This window comes from Trichechus manatus, unplaced genomic scaffold, assembly GCF_000243295.1.
Source record: "Trichechus manatus latirostris isolate Lorelei unplaced genomic scaffold, TriManLat1.0 scaffold00189, whole genome shotgun sequence".
Taxonomy (NCBI): domain Eukaryota; kingdom Metazoa; phylum Chordata; class Mammalia; order Sirenia; family Trichechidae; genus Trichechus; species Trichechus manatus.
In genome coordinates this window covers 3,641,906-3,661,449 of record NW_004444125.1, presented here as the reverse complement: position 1 = coordinate 3,661,449, position 19,544 = coordinate 3,641,906, and the positions used below count along the sequence as shown (strand labels likewise).

At 46.3% G+C, this 19,544-nt stretch overlaps 1 protein-coding gene across 1 annotated transcript; it reads right to left on the bottom strand.

The window, feature by feature from the left end:
- Positions 1 to 8,936: 8,936 nt before the first annotated feature.
- Positions 8,937 to 18,418, bottom strand: LOC101350348 (b(0,+)-type amino acid transporter 1-like). Its single transcript, XM_004387600.2, has 6 exons — positions 17,660 to 18,418; positions 14,373 to 14,506; positions 12,719 to 12,848; positions 11,417 to 11,541; positions 9,747 to 9,834; positions 8,937 to 9,174 (listed from the first exon to the last, which is right to left on the bottom strand). Exons 1-6 carry the CDS (start codon positions 18,416 to 18,418, stop codon positions 8,941 to 8,943), a joined length of 1,470 nt encoding a protein of 489 aa, XP_004387657.1. The 3' UTR covers positions 8,937 to 8,940.
- Positions 18,419 to 19,544: the final 1,126 nt, after the last annotated feature.

The following is a 19,544-nucleotide window of genomic DNA, read 5'->3' as shown; positions in this document are numbered from 1 at the left end:
GGAGGAATCCCCGAAACTATGGCCCCAGATGCTCTGTTAATCCAGAACTGAAACCATTCCCTAAACCCACTCTTCAGACAAAGATTAGACAGGACTATAAAACAAAATAAATACATGCAAGGAACATGTGTCTTAGTTCAATCAGATATACGAGACCAAATGGGCAGCTCCTGTCCAAAAGTAGGACGAGAAGGCAGGAAGGGACAGGAGCTGGTTAAATGGATGCAGGAAACCCAGGGTGGAAAGGGAGAATGTGCTGTCACATTGTGGAGATTGCAACCAATGTCACAAAAAAATATGTACATAAATTTTTGAATGAGAAATCAACTTGAGCTATAAACTTTCACCTAAAGCACAAGTTAAAAAAAAAAAAAAACAAAAACGTTCTGTCTTCAACACTCTTCCTCACTTCCGTGGCTTCAATTTCCACCTTTACTCTAAACGTACATCTCCAGCCATGACATGGTTTTTGAGCTCAAGATATGCAAACTCATTGTTATGGGTTGATTTGTGTGCCCCTAAAAATATGTTGAAGTCCTAACCCCAGGTACCTGTGAGTGTGACCTTGTTTAAGGTCATACTGGAGTAGGGTGGGCCCTACTCCAGTATGACTAGTGTCTCTGTAAGAAGAGGAGAAGAAATGACAGACACACCGGGGATGGCCATGTGAAGATGAAGGCAGGATAGTAGTGATGCAGCTACAAGCAAAGGAACGCCAAGGAGTGCCAACAGCCACCAGAAGCTAGGAGAGAGGCATGGAGCCAGCTCTCACTCAGAGCCCTCCAGAAGGAGCTAACCTTGCTGACACTTTGATTTCTGACTTTTAGCTTCCAGAACTGTGAGAGAATACATTTCTGTTGTTTTAAGCCACCCAGTTTGTGGTGCTTTGTTCCAGCAGTCCCAGGAAACTAATATACTCGCCTAACTACTAGACATCTCCACAGGGAAGTCCCATGGCGTATCAGAGTGAACAAATTAAAACAGCTCCCTTTCTTCCAAACCTGCTGCTCCTCCCATATTTCCTATTTCCATAAATGTTTACCCAGTCACCCAGGCTCAAACCCTTGGAGTCATCACGAACATCTCCTTCTCCTTGCCCACAACCAAGAAGACCAGGAAGTTCTCTGTTACTGTATGTCTCGGACCCATCTCCGTCCCTTATACCTACTGCTCCTGCCCTAGGTCCCCTAGACATCTGCTCTCCTGAGTCCCTCACAGCACAAGGACCAGGCTCATCTTCCAAAGTACTACCGTCTTCTCTAAAGCTGCAGTTTAACTCTATTGTCTGTAGAGTACAGCCCAAATCTCTCACTCGGCATTCAGGGTCCTCCATCATCTGAGCTAAGCTGCCTGTATGGATTAAAAATGTGTCCCCCCAAAATGTGTGTCAACTTGGCTAGGCCGTGATTCCCAGTATTGTGTGATTATCTACCATTTTGTCATCTGATGTGATTTTCCCATGTGTTGTAAATCCTACCTCTATGATGTTAATGAGGCAGGATTAGAGGCAGTTATGTTAATGAGGTAGGACTCAATCTATAAAATGAGGTTGTATCTTGAGTCATTCTCTTTTGAGATATAAAAGAGAGAAGTGAGCAGAAAGACAGGGGGACCTCATACCACTAAGAAAGTAGTGCCAGGAGCAGAGCGTGCTCTTTGGACCAGGGATCCCTGCACTGAAAGCTCCTAGACCAGGGGAAGATTGATGACAAGGACTTTCCTTCAGAGCTAGCAGAAAGAGAGAGAGCCTTCCCCTAGAACTGGCCCTCTGAATTCGGACTTCTAGCCTACTAGACTGTGAGAGAATAAACTTCTGTTTGTTAAAGCCATCCACTGGTGGTATTTCTGTTATGGTAGCACTAGATGAGCAAGACACTGCCCTTGTTGCCTTTTCCTCATGGTCACCCCATATTGGCTCCCTGAGCTGCCAAATCAGGGACGTTTTCAGTGTTGCAACTCCAAGCAGGGTGATGCTGCCTTCAGAACTGACGGGTTGCCCATAGCGATGAGTGGAATCTCCCTCTGCTTTGCCTCAGCGTTTGAGGCTCACACTCAAGAGGTCACTCTCGGGCTGTGTAGTGATTAATTGTTGTGATGGTGCTAGAATCAGTGAATGGCAGACAGAGATGGTGCTGCTTGGAGGAGGCTCCCAGCAGCACAGAGGTAATAACTCAAGTCCATCAGTGACTCCGTCCTGCCATGTTTTCCCTCACACAATCCCCAGGACGTGTGGGACGGGAGGACATCCCTAAACCTTCAGGATGTGAGGATGAAGCCGACTGCTCTTCTCCACCAGTGGGTTATCTTTCCACCCTGTTCTTTCCTCACCATCTAGACTTTTCTTTGTCTTACATCACTGAACTTCAGAGTTTGATTTAGTGGCATTGGAAATGAAATAGTGATCTGATTATCCCTTATGTGAAATCAGTCCTCTTAGATTCAGAAATTCACAGCTTTTTCTCTTTTGCTTTTGGATTAAGCTTTAAAGATTGCTTTGTATCTGGCCTTTTTTTTTTTTTTTTTTTCTGTAAGATTTTGAGTAGGTTTTAGACCAAAGGAATAAATTTCTGACTTTTTTTAAAAAAATAATATCACATAATTTTCCACCTTTAAAAATTGTATAGAATTTTTATTTTAAAATGAAAAGCAGATATACACAAATATAAACCTTATTCCCCAAAAAATATTTCCTAAAGGAATATATTCAGATAAGGCTGCAAAATGCTGTTTTTTTCTATAATTTATTTAGCTATTTTTAAGACTCCCAAATGTTTTACACTCACTGCCAAGAACCTGATTATGTAATAGATTCTGGGGTCAGTAAGGCAGATATTTTAAAGGAAGTTCTCAGATTCTTCATTTTATAAAAGTTTCAATCCAGAGTTTCTTTGCATAAATAAAAAACCCAGTAATTTAAGAGCATTTGTGTCCTATAGGTAAATCAGCAGTCAACAAAGCTCACAGTCCACATTGCAAAACTTTATGGTTTAGATTTATCGTAACACATTTAAAATATAGATTTAATTTATAGGGAAAAATAATGGCAAACCTTGATTCAGGAGGATGACTGTAACATAGAGCAAGGTGAACAGCGAGAATTCAGGAGGAAAGAGGATACCTGTAGTATGATCATCGCCTTCCTATATACCAAGATGGTCTCCCAGCTTTGTTTAAAATGTAATAAAAGGATAACTCCTAAATGTCCATCAATAATAGGCCAGCCTTACTAAGCAGCCATGAAGAAGGACGTATGTGCTGGTATAAAAAGTACAATGTAAAAAGCTCTCTCAGATAAATTGTAAAAGAATTTTTAGAAAAATCTATAGTACAAGCCTATTTCTCTTCTAAAAGGGATGTTGTGCGTGTGCATTGGTGTGTTACGAATTGAAATGTGTCCTGCCAAAATATGTGTTGTAATTCTAATCCCTATACCTGTGGATGCAATCTAATCTAATGTAATGTAATCAATCAGTTAAGGTAATACCAGTGTAGGGTGGACCCTAAACCTAATCTCCTCTGAGTTATATAAAAAGCAGCAGAGACACAGACTGGCTCACACAATTGGGGGGATGGTAGATGGATGCTACATGAGGCTTGCCACGGAACCGAGGAGCATCGCAGCTGCAGAAGCTGCAAGAGACAAGGATCTTCCCTAGAGCCAACAGTGAGAAAACTTTCCCCTATTGCCAGTGCCCTGAATTCAAACTTTTAGCCCCCCTGAATGTGAGAAAATACATTATTGTTCTTTAAAGCTACCTACTTGTGGTATTTGTGTTCCAGCAGCACTAGGAACTAAGGCTGTGTGTGTGTGTGTGTGTGTGTGTGTTTGTGTGTGTGTGTCAGGATTATATCTCAGTGTAATATCTGCTGGTTGTTTCTGTGTATTTACCTCCCTTCTTCTCTCTCACTAGTACCCCAAGTGCTGGGCTGGGAAATTTTTCCTTCTTCAGTTCACACTTAAGCAGGAACGAAGATTCAAAAGCCCTCATTAGACAAAATTTCTTTTGTGCGTATTTGCAGAACCAGTTTTTCCTCTCCAGAGATAAAATAAGACTGTGCCCATGGAAAGAAAGGGAGAAGGCAGAGGGGTGCCAGGAGAAGAAGGGCAGAGAAGAGTGACGAGGAAGCAATGAAAAGTGAAGAAGGTGGAGAAACTTTGAGGAGACCAGGGAGAGGATGAGCTCACATCAAGCATGGCTTCATCACGAACTCTTCAGCTGAGAACTGCCTGTTGTTCAATAGTGCTAGGCACTTGTAAGACTCCTGGACAGGAGAGATTATCAATTAGGATGATCTAGACTACACTGCAGTCAAGAAATCAAAAGACACATTGCGTTGGGCAAATCTGCTGCAAAAGACCTCTTTAAAGTGTTAAAAAGCAAAGATGTCACCTTTAGAACTAAGGTGCACCTGACCCAAGCAATGGTGTTTTCAGTTGCCTCATATGCATGTGAAAGCTAGACAATGAATAAGGAAGACCGAGGAAGAATTGATGCCTTTGAATTACGGTGCTGTGAGGAATACTGAATATACCGTGGGCTGCCAGAAGAACAAACAAATCTGTCTTGGAGGAAGTACAGCCAGAATGCTCGCTCCTTAGAAGCGAGGATGGCCAGACTTTGTCTTATGTACTTTGGACATGTTATCAGGTGGGAACAGTCCCTGGAGAAGCACATCATGCTTGGTAAAGTAGAGGGTCAGCGAAAAAGAGGAAGACCCTCAATGAGATGTATTGACACAGTGGCTACAACAATGGGCTCAAACATAGCAATGATTGTAAGGATGGCACAAGACTGGGCAGTATTTCATTCCGTTGTACATAGGATCGCTATGAGTCGGAACCAACTCGACAGCATCTGACAACAACAGACTATGCTGCAGTAACAAATAATCCCCAATATCCATAGTTTAACACAACAAATGTTATTTTTGCTCACACTGTATTCTCATATGGGATTGGCTGGGGACTGGCTCTCCTCCACGTCATTCTTACACCAGGACCCAGGCTAACAGAGCAGCCACTGGAACATTACCAGTCACCAGAGCAGAGGGAAATGGAGGGCAAAGGAAATAGTGCACTGGCTCTTGAAGCTTCAACCTAGATGTAACACAGATCATTTTGACTCACATTGTATTGAACAAAATAAGTCATATGGTCACATTTAACTCAAAGTGGTCAGGAAAGTGCCATCCTGCCATGTGCTCAGAAAAAGAACTAGAAAAACATGGTGAACAGCGCTAAAGACCATCACGAGAGGACTCAGATACCTGTTCTGGAGATGACAACACGAAGTAAGAACGACTTCCCTTCAACAAGGTGAAACTGAAGGGCTCTTAATTAGTTTCTATGAGCAGAGAATCAGTAGACTCTCCATCATGGTTTGCTTGTATTTGCATAGAAACTTTCTAGAAAGAAGCAAGGAACCCAATTGCCTCTGGAAATGGGGAGTGTGGAAAAAGAAGTTTTAATGTTCACTTTTTTATACTCTTGTGTAATGTTTGGAATTTTAACCATGACACTGATTTCTGTAGATTGATCTATGAAACTCGGGTCTCCCACTCTAACTGCTCAGTGGAAGACAGTGTAAATAGCCATAAAGAAGTCCAAAGAATTGAGTGTGTATGGCTCTGGGAGTAACCAGCTTTGCCCCAAACACAAACATTGCTGATGGGCTTGACACAGGGTGAACGGACAGTGCCCTGCTCCCCAGGAGCCCAGTCAACACCTGCCCCAGATATTTCCTAGTACTTGTCGCTTCTCTGAAGGGAACAGCGAGGACTGTTCTTATCAGTCCATATTTTTTTCAGAGCATTCTTTTCAGTTCAAAGGCCATGACCATGGCAATTACTCTTTCTTTCTCTCTCTCTCTCTCTTTCTTTCCTTCTTTTTTATTGTGCTTTAGATGAAGGTTTATAGAGCAAATTAGTTTCTCATTAAACAATTAATACATATATTGTTTTGTGACATTGGTTGCCAACCCCGTGACCTGTCAACACTCTACCCTTCTCAACCTTGGGTTCCCCATTACCATTCGTCCAGCTTTCCTGTTCTCTCCTATCTTCTTGTCTTTACCCCTGGGCTGGTGTGTCCATCTAGTCTCATATACATGGTTGAGCTACATGTATTATCGTTTGTTTTATGGGCCTGTCTAATCTGTGGCTGAAGGATGAACCTCAGGAGTGACTTCAGTACTGAGTTAAAAGGGTGTCCAGGGGCCATACTCTCCAGTCTCTGTCAGACCAGTAAGTCTGGTCTTTTTTTGTGAGTTTGAATTTTGTCCTACATTTTTCTCCAGCTCTGTCTGGGACCCTCTATTGTGATCCCTGTCAGAGCAGTCAGTGGTGGTAGCCGGGCACCATCCAGTTGTGCTGGACTCAGTCTGGTGGAGGCTGTGGTAGTTGTGATCTATTTGTCTTTTGGACTAATCTTTCCCTCATGTCTTTGGTTTTCTTCATTCTCTCTTGTTCCAGATAGGGTGGGACCAGTGGAATATCTTAGATGGCCACTCACAAGCTTTTAAGACCCCAGACACTACTCACCAAAGTAGGATGTAGAACATTTTCTTTATAAAATATGTTATGCCATTTGAGCTAGATGTTCCCCGAGACCCTGGTCCCCAGAATTTGGATGCGTCTGTGAAGCTTCCATGACCTTGATTTGGTCAAGTTTTGCTGACTTACCCAATATTGTGTACTGTCTTACCCTTCACCAAAGTTACCAATTATCTATTGTCTAGTTAGATGACACTTACTATTTCATCTCTGATAATATAGAAGAGAATTAACTATGGAGACCATCACTCATGACTCAGAGTAAGAAAGCCAGTGTACAAAGTCCCTAAGAAGTCTCAGATTTCCTATTTGGGATCACTCCCCCACTGCCATCCCGGGGTCAGGGGAGGTGCCTGGGGCAGGACAGGAGCTCAGGGAGGTGCATAACTGTGTAAGTGGCCTGCCTGGGGATTCTTCTCACCATCAAAACAGGACTGGGAGCCTGTTTTGCAATTCAGTGGCAATGGTCCTGAGAAGGATGGGGAGACTGAGTCACAAAGTGAGACAGAGCCTAACTGGGTTGTATCAGCCATGGCCACACCAGTGCTTGGTTCAGCCCCTGATTTCTGCTTTCCACCTCCAGGCGTGCATCCACTGCCAGCTGGAGGGTGACTGCACAAGACTCAGAAGACATCTCTCTTCCCTAGAACACCTCCTCAGGTCAGGGCCTGGGAGCCCAGAACACAGCAGGGGCTATAGGGCAGATGGGCATGGGCACAAATCTTTAAAAATATAAATGTGATTCATTCTCCCATCATTTAACAGCTAGTTCATCATTTTGATTCACCAAGCATTATTGATCAGCCGGGAGTCCAGCACAGCAGCATGGTGGGAACCGACAGATGAAGAAACATGTCTAAGAACAAACTCCCACCCTCACCAAACCCACAGCCCAGTAGGGTAATAAGATACACAAACATCAGGGAACTGGGCCCAGTAAGGTTCACAAGAGACATAGGCACAGTTTGGTGGGAGTATAGAGGGGAAAAGTACAAATTCCTGCTGGAGGCTCCAGAAGACTTTGCTGGTGAACTTTCAGCCTGACTCGTGGCCTCCTTTGACAAGGAACTGGGTAGAATTAGCTTCTCTCGCACATTTCTCATCTCTCAGGCAGGCTGTGTGGTTTGGAGGAGAAGGTGTGTGAGGTTTTTCCTAAAATGTCACTGGCAGCTGTGCCCTCAGAAGAGACTGATAAAGCCTTCATAGTTCAGAAACTAGTTCATGAGGAGACCACTGCATCCGTGACAGCCTTTTCCATACTGGACATACACTGATATAAGCACAGCCATGTGCAGGCTGTCTGGGTCTACTTTTCAGGAGCAGAGATGTTGAACAGCCTTCTCTGCCCCTTCCCTTTCTGAATTACTCTCCTGGATGCACTCAGGAGCCTGGTTCCTAATCTATCTTCTCCTAGGCACTGTGGTTATTCCTTTCTATCCCACATAACTCACCTGGGCAGCCACATATCTCTGCTCCCTTGTCTCTGTCTAGCCCTGTAAGCATATTAGCCTTCTGGGGTCTGTTCTAACTTTTCAACCTTTCTTCTAGAAATTTCAGTGTCATCCTTTTTACCCAAAGCCAATAAGTCCTCCTTCCCAGGAGGACACATCTCTCACTTCTTTCCCTGTTCAAGCCAGTTGGCAGTTTTAAACACTAACTGAAGTATCGTGTCTTCCTGAACAGGAAGGCTGGTCAGAGCCAAATCTCTTCTAGTGGTAAGAAATAGAAACCCATTCAAACTCACTTCAGCCAAAATGGGAAATTTATTATAAGGTCTCAGGTTGTCCCAGACAATCAAAAAGCAGGAAGGATGGTCGGATGGCAGTGGGACCACAGAAGGACAGGGACCAGAACTGGAAAACAGCCAGGGATCAAGGCTGCTACCCTCTCAGATTCTCCCTCATAAGTCTTTGGTGCCATGTAATTTCTCAACACCATCTCTCTGCGTATCTTCTTTCACTCTTTTCTACTCAGCGTGATTCTCTACTTCTCTGCCCACTTGGTTGCAATTGCCCAATTGTAAATCCCCAAGATTTACAATTCCTCAAGTCAAGCAACCATCAGAAACTGAATAGGACCACAGAACTCTAATTCCAAAATCCCAAAAGAAGGGATGGTGTCCACCTGGGTTACAAATAGCTATGACCCAGAGAGGCAGTCATGTAACACCAGACGGGCTGTGGGTCCACCACCATTGAAGGAGCAGAGCTGTTCTGAGAGAAGGGGGTGCTGCCTTGGGTGGATAACCCAAAACTACAAGACAGCAGTATTACAGCACTTAAAGAATTTATTAGAATTATGCATAGTCAACTAAAGAAGACCTGGCACGGCCATTTGTGTGGAGATATGTTTGCAGCAAAGAAGTCAGTGCAGAATCTGTCCAGTCCTTTAGTCAACATTTTTAGTGGTTGGAGCAACTTCCAGGAGTAGCTGGAAATGCAGGGTAGCCATCTGCAAACACTTGGGCTGGCACCGGAAATATACAAATAGGAAATACACTGGGAAGCCGCTAAGCAGGAACAGGAAGATGTAAAGGAACTCCATCTGGGGATTGTCGACGATGGGCACCAGCACCAGGTAGACAGAAACCAGGAGCATGATGACAGGGATGAATGTGGGAATCTGCAGTGAGCACAGAGCAGGCATTTGGCCCTGGGACCTGGATGATTAAGCGGGGCATGGGAGGTGGTATATGGGCCCAAGTTTCTGTCCCTCCTACCTTCCTTCCTGTTGCTTCCACTTTCCATCAGCTCCTCTCTTCCAGTCCCAGCCCTGGTACCCTGTGTAGGCCAGGGGAGCAACCTGCTGGACTACACTCCAGGGAGTAGAGGCTTGGGACCCAGCATTATCCTCTCTATGCTATGTGAACCCAACTGTGCACATGCTTCTCGTCCTCTCTGCATTTGTCTCCCATTGTTCTCCCTCAGGTTCTCCAGGGGAGAAACAAGTTCCAGCAGAGTTGATACTTGGTGATTTAGTTGTCCCTCACTCCCCCAGGATCAGTTCTTAGAGAAAGGGGTACTATCGGGCAGATGATGCCTTGCCCAGAAAATATGGAAATTCTGTACCAAATGTAATGACAGTGGCAACCCCTTATATTCGTCTTTGGGGCTCTGAATGAGGCTGCAGCCCAAAGACCTGCTGTGTACAGCAGCCTAGGGTTGGAGAAGCCCAATGTCCATCCCCAAGTCTACCTTGTAAGGTCTGGGAAGATTCTTCTCCTTCATTCGCAAGTATAGGAGGCAGCTAATGGTTGTTCCATAGTTGAGCCAGGTTATGAGGCTGAAAGGAAAACATGGGCTGCTCATTACCAGGCCCTGCCAAAGGTAGGCCTACAAGAGGGGCTGACCTACTGGGTGCAAACTTAGGGCAAAGGTACAAGCCCCTTAACCATGCAAACTAATGAGTGAAGGAGGCAAGACTTGGGCACTGAGGAGAAGGATGCCCTGAAAGGTATGGAGGGTCAACATTAACCCATTCCTGCCACCTTTGTCTTCAGGCACAAAGTGGCATGCACACTCACAAACCCAGACACTGGGAGTCCCTCCAGATCAGACCTTCTCTGACTGCCCCTGGATGGGCAATATTCAAGGGAAGGGAGGAGTGGTTTGTGTTTTTCAAGAAACAGAGTGTATTTGATTGTCTAAGGAAATCTCAGGGTAGCCTGTGCTCCCCTCAGGGACCAGCACACTCATAGCAGAACTTCCCTCCTCCCACACCCAATAGTTTCCCTTAGGGTTGGTGACTTGGGGTCGGCCACTGAGCACCTGGACAAACCACTTGCCTCTGCCTTCCCCAGTGTTTCCATTTCCATGACTGACATAGGTCTAATGAAAGCTCCTTCTAATCTTGGAGGCAGGGTTCAGGACCAGGCCATCTCTTGAGGCCATCAAGACTGGGAGATGCCAGGTCCTAGTTGGAGTAGATCATTCTAGAGCTCTCACTCTGTTATTGGAGACCCTCCATCACATTATCCAGTTTCAGCCTGAAGACCCCTACACTCACCATGGATTTGATTTTATTCTTGCCACATAATGACTCATCATATAATGATTTTATTCTTTCTCATGGGAAAAAAGATAAAAAGAACAAACCATGTCTGTTATCTATTGTTCTTAAGAAAGTCACATTGAGCACAGTATGTCCAGTTCTAGAAGATTAATTATACTTATAGCAACAAAGAAAGACAACATGTGATATTTGAAAAATTACACTGAGAACTCCCTGTGTACCCAGCTTGCTGCTGTTTTAAGGGTCTGCCCATTGAATCTGCTTCAAATGAGGTTATAAAATGATAACTGGGAATCACAACAGCCCATCATTTCTACCCCAGGGAAGATAATTATAGAGGGTCAGAACATCTCTCCACTTTTATGTAGTAACTGGTTGTGCTTAAATAGCTTGTTTGTGGGTCTGTCCCTGAGTTAAAGAAAGACATCCTGGGTCAGAGTCCAGAACTCAGGCTCTGACCACAGAGGAAAAATCATACCTTAGCCAAGGGCTACAAGTTGTATGGGTAATCCCTGAATATTCCTTAACATTATCTTAGAGAGAGAATAAAAGAACAATAAAAAAACAATAATCCCTTGCCCTGCCTGCAAAGTTAACTAAGACTGCACAAGCCTTTAAATTGTCTGTCTCTTGATGTCCTTCTGAAACATCTGTCTCATTGAATTTTTGGAAACAATAATAGAGGAGGGAGCCACATTTAATTCTGGAAACATGGCTGGAGGAAGAAAGCTGAAACGTGTGCGCATGTATGGGGAAGATGAGCCAGGCTTCCAGAAGTGTGCATGCATGTGTTTGTGTATATGTCCACATAGAGGGCTCCAGATACCTGGCCTAGAAGAACAGTCTCACTTGCCTCAAGAAGTTCACGATGGTGCTGAAGTTTCCTGGGATGATCAGGACCAAAGCCACTGCAGCAGTGAGCATCAGCGCCGGAGCTGGTGTGAGGCGATGCACGTGAACCATAGACAGAAGTTGGGGCTGGGAGGCAGAACCAGGCATTAGACAGGCCCAAGGAGAGGGTCAGTGAGTGTCTGCACCCGGAAGCTCCCAGCCCTCTTCCCCTGCCTAGTGCATTCTGGACACCAGTGTGCTCAATCTCATAGTCACCAATCACCACAACTTCCAGATGCGAGTCTCTGTGGTTCAGCTGGGATGACTAGGCCCAGGATGTAGATTGGGAGGGGGGACCAAAAGCCTGTGCCTCGAGTCCAGCCAAGACCCAAATAGCTTAGCGTGTGGGACTGGAATGTGGAGATCTGTAGTAGGTGCCCGGCCAGGTCTTTTGACTTTCTATTCCTTACCCCCAAGACAGGAAGAGGGATCGGGAGGGAGAAGAGGAGAAGGGAGAAGAGGATGGGGCAGGTATGTGTGGCCCACGGTATGGGATACTGGGTAATTGTATCACATTGTATTATTGTTCAGAAAATATTTAATCTCCCTCTCCCCAGTTCTGTGGAAGTACTATAGCTTGCCATCCATTGGTGTTGGGCTTGGCCATGTCACTTACTTTGGCCAATGGAATGTGAGCGGAAATGACATAAGAAGGAAATGACACTCCTGCCACCTGCTATAGGCTAAAACGCCCCAGGTAGCCTCTCCTGCTTTGGCCTGGGTCCCTGAGATAAGAACAAACTCACGGTCTGGAATGAGAAAACACAACCCACAGTCTGAAGTTGAGCCACAGCTGACCCATTCCACTCATGAGCAAAAAATTAAAAGTTTAATGTAAGCCACTAAGAATTTAGGATTGGCCATTATTCAGCATTATTGCAGCAAAAGCTAGCACAGTGACAGAGAGTCCCCTGGGGGAGGGGGCGCAGAGGGTATGCATCGACACTCTTCCCATCTCTCCTCTCCACTGTTACTGCACTGATGGTGAGCACAAACGTCCTTATCACCTACAATTTCCACACAGTGTGACCCAGTACTGTGCTTTTCCAAAAACCTAGAAGTAAAGCGACTGGAGTTTGAAGATGAGATGTATGGATTGTTTGAATCCCACTCTCCAAAGAAAAGAGGGGTATATCTTATTGGGGAAGTTCTGCTTTGGGCTACATGTTAAGCTTTGGGCAAGAGAAAGCTTGGCTTGTCAGTCCTTCCAGCACCCCTCCCACCCGCCCTACCACCTTACCCCACCCCAGACTCCGTTTCTCACCATGTGGCCCTCTCTTCCAGACACATAGCACACGCGGCTTCCGCTGAAGAACACCCCATTTGTGGATCCGAATGTCGAGAGCACAACAGCCACCGGCACCAGCCAGGCCCAGGCCCCCAGAACCCGGTTCCTAGGACAACACAGGGATCAAGGGGAGGAAATCTGACAGTAGCCTGGTAGACTGCAAGGTCACACTCAGAAATGGAGCAAGCAATTCATTCTAAGGCAAATTTAGATAAACGTGTAACACCATTGACGATCTCCCCTCCTTAGAAGGTCTGCTCAGTGTCCATGCAACAGTCCATCTAGCAATGCCCAGACATCCTAACTGCCCAGATCCTTTTTCGTCAAGAAGTCTTCTTCAGGAACACAACCTCCTACCCCACAAAAACAGGCCTTCTGTTGGTTGTCTAGTCTGGCTCTTAGCTGTGGCACTTGGCCAAGGCCTTCCCAGATCACCTCTGATTGGGGCTGTGTTTGTCTGACACTCTATATCTCGTGCTCCAGCACTACTTCTAATTGTCATCCCACTCCTTGCCCTGGCAATGCCAGGAGCACCAAAAGCACAGATGGTGCCTTGCTTTCCTCATCTTCCCCTTCTTAGACTCTGTTGGAAGACCTTCCATGACCTATCACCTATGCCATATTTGACCCCTAAGGTGCCATTGCACAGTCAGCTGCCTTTACCCTATGCTATCACTCCCATCACTTCTTCCTATCCCATCCTTGGTCTTCTCTGTCTTAGCCTATATCACAGACCTCCACCCCTCAACATGCTTTCCCTTCTCTGGGCCTCCCTGCTCAGGGTTGACCTCACACAGGGTGGTACTTTGATCCTGTTATCATCACTTGCTCCCTCCCCAATTGCAGACTCAAACGCAACCCTGGTTCCCATTTCCTGCCACATTAGCTGACTTCCTCTGTTTGGTTTCCAAGATGCTTCAGGGTAGTCCTTATACCCTTTTACCTAATCCCAAACGCACTTCTTGTTCCAAACAAGCCACTCACTTCATCAGCTACTTGTCGCCCACCTAGTCCCACCATTGTGCTTTTCCTCCAGCTAGGAATACTCTACCATCTCTCAGCCAGCCCTAATCCTACTGATTTGTTTAAACATGGATCTCCCTCTTCTAAGAAGTCCAGTCTGTCTGGTTCAGCCTTCACATCTCTGAATTCCCAGGGCATTTAAGCCTAAACCACCTAATTTAACCTGGGACCATGGTCTACATGGCTCTCTCCTCAGGTAACCTGTGAGTTCTCCAAGGATAGAGACCATACTCAAGTATCAGCCTCTTCCACAGGTTGGCCCAGCCTGGGGCCAACAAGAATAAGTCTAGAGCTCAGCACTGAAACACAGAAACTGACAAGCACAAAGCCAAGTACACAGTAGTGGTGACCACACTATAATACACAGAAGGTGCTCAGGAAGGATCTTAAAGGTGCATTCAAGAACAGGTCAAGTGAATCCTGGGCTCTGACTATGTGCCTTCAGAAGCCAAAGAAGGTAAGTGAAGGATGGTCTGGACCCCAGATCAAGGAGTTTGAGCAGTGCTAAGATGAAGGGAGACCCCTGCCTGCCTGGCTCAGAGTCCCTGCCTACCTCCTGAGTAAGGGCTCAGCCTCATTCAACAGACACACCACATGACTCACTCACCCCCAGCTCACAGCCATCGCATCAGAGGAGAGGATTTCACTGGGTGACAACACTAGCAGGTAACTGATGTTGACCAGGATGTATAGGCCGGTGACCAGGGGCATGGCGATCATCACTGCCCACACCAAGTTCTGCTGCAGAGAGAGGGAGAAGAGGCCACACTGTCACCAGTGAAGTCTTTCTCAGGCCCCCCAAACAAGCTCAATAGCACAGTGCTGAGCTCATCTTGGGTGCAGGACATTGTGCCAGGCCCTGGGGGAGGAATCCGGCTGGGTGCCTGTCCTTATGAGCTCATAGTCCCCATGGTATGGACACACATGCAGGAGGGCTATGTTGGGAGGCTGTGAGGGGCATGGACCAGAGTCTGAGGTGTGGAGGTACAGAGGGACTGACAGATGTGTCAGAGAGAGAAGAGCAAGCACCAAAGCTTCCTGAATGAGGAGGGCTTAACCTAGGCCCTCCTGGAAGAATGAAAGCGATTCAGGCAGGTGGGAAGGAGAGTCATTCCCAGCAGGGGCAACCACAAAAGCAGAGGCACACAGAAGAGTCAGGAAAGTTAAAGATCTCATCAGTCTGCTGGTTACATATCAATCCAGCTGGAATATTTCAGGACCAACTACCCTAACTTTGCATAGTTTCTGGGTCCCCAGGACTCAGGCCCAGACTGAGGGCCATTTCCCAGGGGTTCTACTCTGACTCTCAGTTTTCTCAACTGGAAATTGGGAATCATTAGGGACCCAGTAAATGGGATTCTTCACTGCTCTGCTCTCCGCAAGTTGTGAGGATCGGTGGAGAAAATGGATAAGGAAGGGTCCAGACACAGGAGTTGTGGGCACTTGGACTGGTTTTCCCTGTTGGACCCTCAGCACCAACTGCCCCAGAGTTACTCAATAAATGTATTGAGCAGACATTCAATAAATAGTGAGAAACGAGTGAAAACTTCATAAAATCAGAATGCAGACTGCTCCCTCCCACTCGTCACCCCTAGCCTTGGATGCCATTCTAGAGCAAGGAGCAAATGGAAGGAAGAGGCCTCCCTCTGGATCCACAGAACCAGCTTCTGCGTTACCAACATTCCTTAGCTCAGGCCAGTCCTGGACAGGTATCTTTAGACTCCAAGGTAGGAAACACTTCCAGGAGAACCCATGTCCTAGGCACTTCCCAATATCCTGGAAGGCTTACCCTAGATGTCTTCTGGCTTACCTTGGGAAGGCCAGGCAAGCACTGATGAGCCCAGGTCTGGGCACAGTACCAGCTGTGCACCAGACATGGCATTGCTGTGACCAAAATTTAAAATTTAACATTAAACCAAACAGAGAAGAGGTAATTCTTTACCAAGATGCAGAGGAATCTCTCTCAGATCTTGACACAGAGGTATCCCATCACAAATAGGATCCTCCCCCTATTTAAGCATCTGTCCCTGATTAACACATCTTTCACTCTTCAACATTATATAAATACCACTTTCCAGAACTTTCTGCTAGGGCTGAGATCTGCCCACAGAAAACTTTTGAGATGGGCATAGGAGGTAAGGTTGAGGCTGAGATCTATTACCAGCCTCGGAGATGGGTCCTCATGCACCCCTCATATTTCCCTGTGACACAAACATGCCCTGTTTCTTCTGAACTCTGGGTTCATGTTCATGCTGCTTCTACATAGCCATTCTGCCACAAGCCATATCAGTCCTTGGACCCTCCACTACAGTGCTCTTCTTCCAGGAGATCTGTTGGAAATTTCCCTGCTTCACTGGGATCTCTCTTTTCTGAGCTCCAGCAGCACGTGGGGGCAGCACCCTAGCAATCATGCCCTGATTTATTATATCCAAGCCTCTGTCCCCTAAGGGCAGGAATCAGGTAGGGTGACCAATTCATCTAGTTTGCCTGAGATTCTCTGGGTTATAGCATTGAAAGTCCAGCATTTCTAGAAACTCCTCAGTCCTGAGTAACCAAGACAGTTGGTCCCCCTGCCCAACAGGTCATGTGGCAAACTTGGGAAAGTGAAGCAAATTGGACAGCAATGGATTCTCATATGAGGTAGGGGGTGCACTTGGGTCTTCTCAAGTTCCTTTCAGCCCTAAACTCTAGGAATCTGAGGGCAAAGGACACTGCCCCAACCACAGCAAGGCCTTAACTAGCTAATTCCTCTTCTTGCCAGTCATGGAGCTATGGCTCTGCTCAGATGAAGCCACTTGTAGCAAAAGTGGGCCAGGGGAGCAAAGTCCTGGGTTCCCCTGCCCCTACCCCAGGCCCAGAGCCAACCTGAGCACTCAATAAGTATTCACCTGAAAGTCACAACTGTACAGCTCTTTAAGGTACTAGCCATCGTCCACCAGTGATTGTAACCATTTGATCCCAAAAAGCCCTGTGAGGTAGGTAGGGCAGCTATTATGATGCCTGTTTTACAAAGCAAAGAAGCTGAGGTGCAAGGAATTACATGCAAAAATAAATACTAGGTCCTAGGACTCCTGGCTCTCTCCTCTCTCTCTCTGCTCTTGGACTTCAGTCTTCAAGCTACTGCCAGCTTCTCCCAAAGCCCTCTCCAGGGAGACTTTGCCGAGACACTGAGAGCAGTAATGACCCTTAAGACAGCTCATAGGACATAGAGGAATGGACTGGCAATACTAATCCATGAGAATTTAAAACTCCTGTAGGAGAAGAAAGATAACAAAAAATAAAATAATAAGTTCTCAAGCTAGTGTACCCATAGTAACCAAAGAGTTCAAATGTTTCAACTGAGTCCCAAGCTGCCCTGCAGAGCTATCCCTCTGAGGGCAATGACTGTCCCATCCCAGGCTCACAGGTAGGATAAGTCAGGCTGGACTTACCCATCCCCTCTCTCAAACTATGCTATGTCTTGTGATGGCTCCCATACCTTGGCAATCATGAATTAAGTATCTATTACAGTGTTCTGGAAAGAACATAAGGAAATATCAAGCTGAGACATCAAGCAAGGCTTCTTATGAGCAGTATGATCCCAAAATCATTTCCCCTTTCTACGTCTCAGTTTTCCCATCTGAACAATGGGGTGATAATGCCTACCTTACAGGACAGCAAAATGAGACCATGGGTATAATACTATAAAGTTCTGTGTATACATGAGTTATTATTTATATAATTGCATAAAATAATAAAGGTAGAGAGCAGCCTCTCTTTCAAGTCCCATGAGTACAGGAAAGGATCCCATGTTTCCAGCCAGATTGCTCATAAGTCTGAGTCAGCATGACCAACAATAATTGGAGCTGCTGATGTTTGGAGATTTCACCCCCAGAAGCAGCATCACGGACTCACGTGTGGATTCCTGAGCTCCTCCATCACAAAGTTGAGGCTATTCCAGCCGTCAAAAGACCACAGGCCCTGATAGAAGGCTATGCTGATGTGCCCTGCCTGCTGCGTTGTATTGTGGAAGGCGTGCAGAAGGGCTTCTGTGCGGCCATGGCCCTGGCCCAGCACCACGAACCCACCCACCACGATGATCAGCAGTGAGAGCACTTTGGCCATTGTGCACACGTTTGTCAGCATGGTGGCCAGCCGTGCGCTCCAGCAGTTGAGCAGCATCAGTAGCAGGATACCGGTGGCAGCCACTCCCTTAACCACAACTTGGGGTAGTGAGGAACAGCCCGGGTAAAATGGGGCCACGGTGTACTCAGCAAAGCTCAGAGAGACAGCAGCAATGGTAGCTGGTCTGCTAACTAGCACAGACGTATAGATGACCAGGAAGCCTGGCAAGGAGCCAAAAGTTCGCAAGATGTAGGTGTAGTCCCCCCCGGATTCAGGAATCAGGGCACCTAGCTCAGCATAGCAAAGGGCACCCAACGTGGCCAGGAAACCACAGGTTGCCCAGACCACAAGACTGGCCCCGGGGCTGCCCATGTAGATCAACACCCGCTGTGGTGTCATGAAGATGCCAGAGCCGATCATACAGCCAGCAATCAGGGACACAGCGCTCCACAAGCCGATCTCCCTCCTTAGCTTCAGGCCCCGTGGTCCACTGCCCAGCTCTTGCTCTGCCACCCCCTCACCACCATCTCTTTCCTTACTTCTCTCCATCTAAGGACTTCAAGAGATGCTGCCTCTTGTTGAACAGAGGCAGGTACTGTGACACCTGGTCGACTTGTAGGCTTCCTGCAATAGTTAATGATTACAGCAGCCTATCGGAGTCTGAGCCAGAGGCCAAAGAGCCAGGACATTGTGTAGAAGAGACTGAGTATTCACTGATCTAGCCAGCACCTACCTTACTGAGACCCCAGACAGGCAGCTTGCAGAAGTTTGCTAATGTAGTCCAGGAAAGGTCAAAAAAAGAGGGGTGATAGTAGAAATAGCTGTTGTCTGATTCCACAGCCAGTAAGTTTGGGATAACAGATGAGTGCTCTGTACTAACAGTATAAACGCTGAGAAATTACAGATGAGTCTTCTTTGCAAAAATTTTATCAGCCAAGCTATCAGGAGATAAGCATTTCAATGCAGACAACCTGGAATTAAAACTACATGAGCCCTATCCTAAAGAAGAGCCAGGAAGATCAAAGAAAAGGTTCCAGATAGGGCGGGACTTGTTCCCCCAGCAGGAGGGGAGCTTGTTCCCCCAGCAGGAGGGGAGCAGGTGGCTAAGAGTGCAGGTTCTGGAATGAGACCACTTGAGTTGGAGTCCTAGCTCTCGTACCTCATAGCTGTGTGACCTCGGAGGAGATCTCTGAATCTCACCTTACTTACCTGTCAATTAGTAATAATACTTACCACATAGGGTTGCTCTAAGGATTAGATAAGATAACCCATGTGTCTTCATTTTCTAGTGCTGCTATAACAGAAATACTACAAGTGAGAGACTTTAAAGGACAGAAATTTATTTCCTCACAGTTTTGGAGGCTCAAAGTCCAAATCAGGGTCTTGGCCATGTTGATTCCTTTCTTGTCACTATTCCCAGACGTTCCTTAGTGATATTCGCATGGTATCTGTCTTCCCCTATGTGGGCCTCTGTGTCTAACCTGCTCTTTTTATAGCTCAGAATTTATTTAGAATTTAGAATTCACCCTGCACTGCTGTGACTTCAGCTGATTGATTAAATTACATTAGACTAGAGCAGTGACCTGCTCTGCCCGAGGCCAACTGATTAAAAAGCACAATCGGATCATGACAGCATACGGCCAGGATTTCAATACATATTGTGGGGAGACATAAT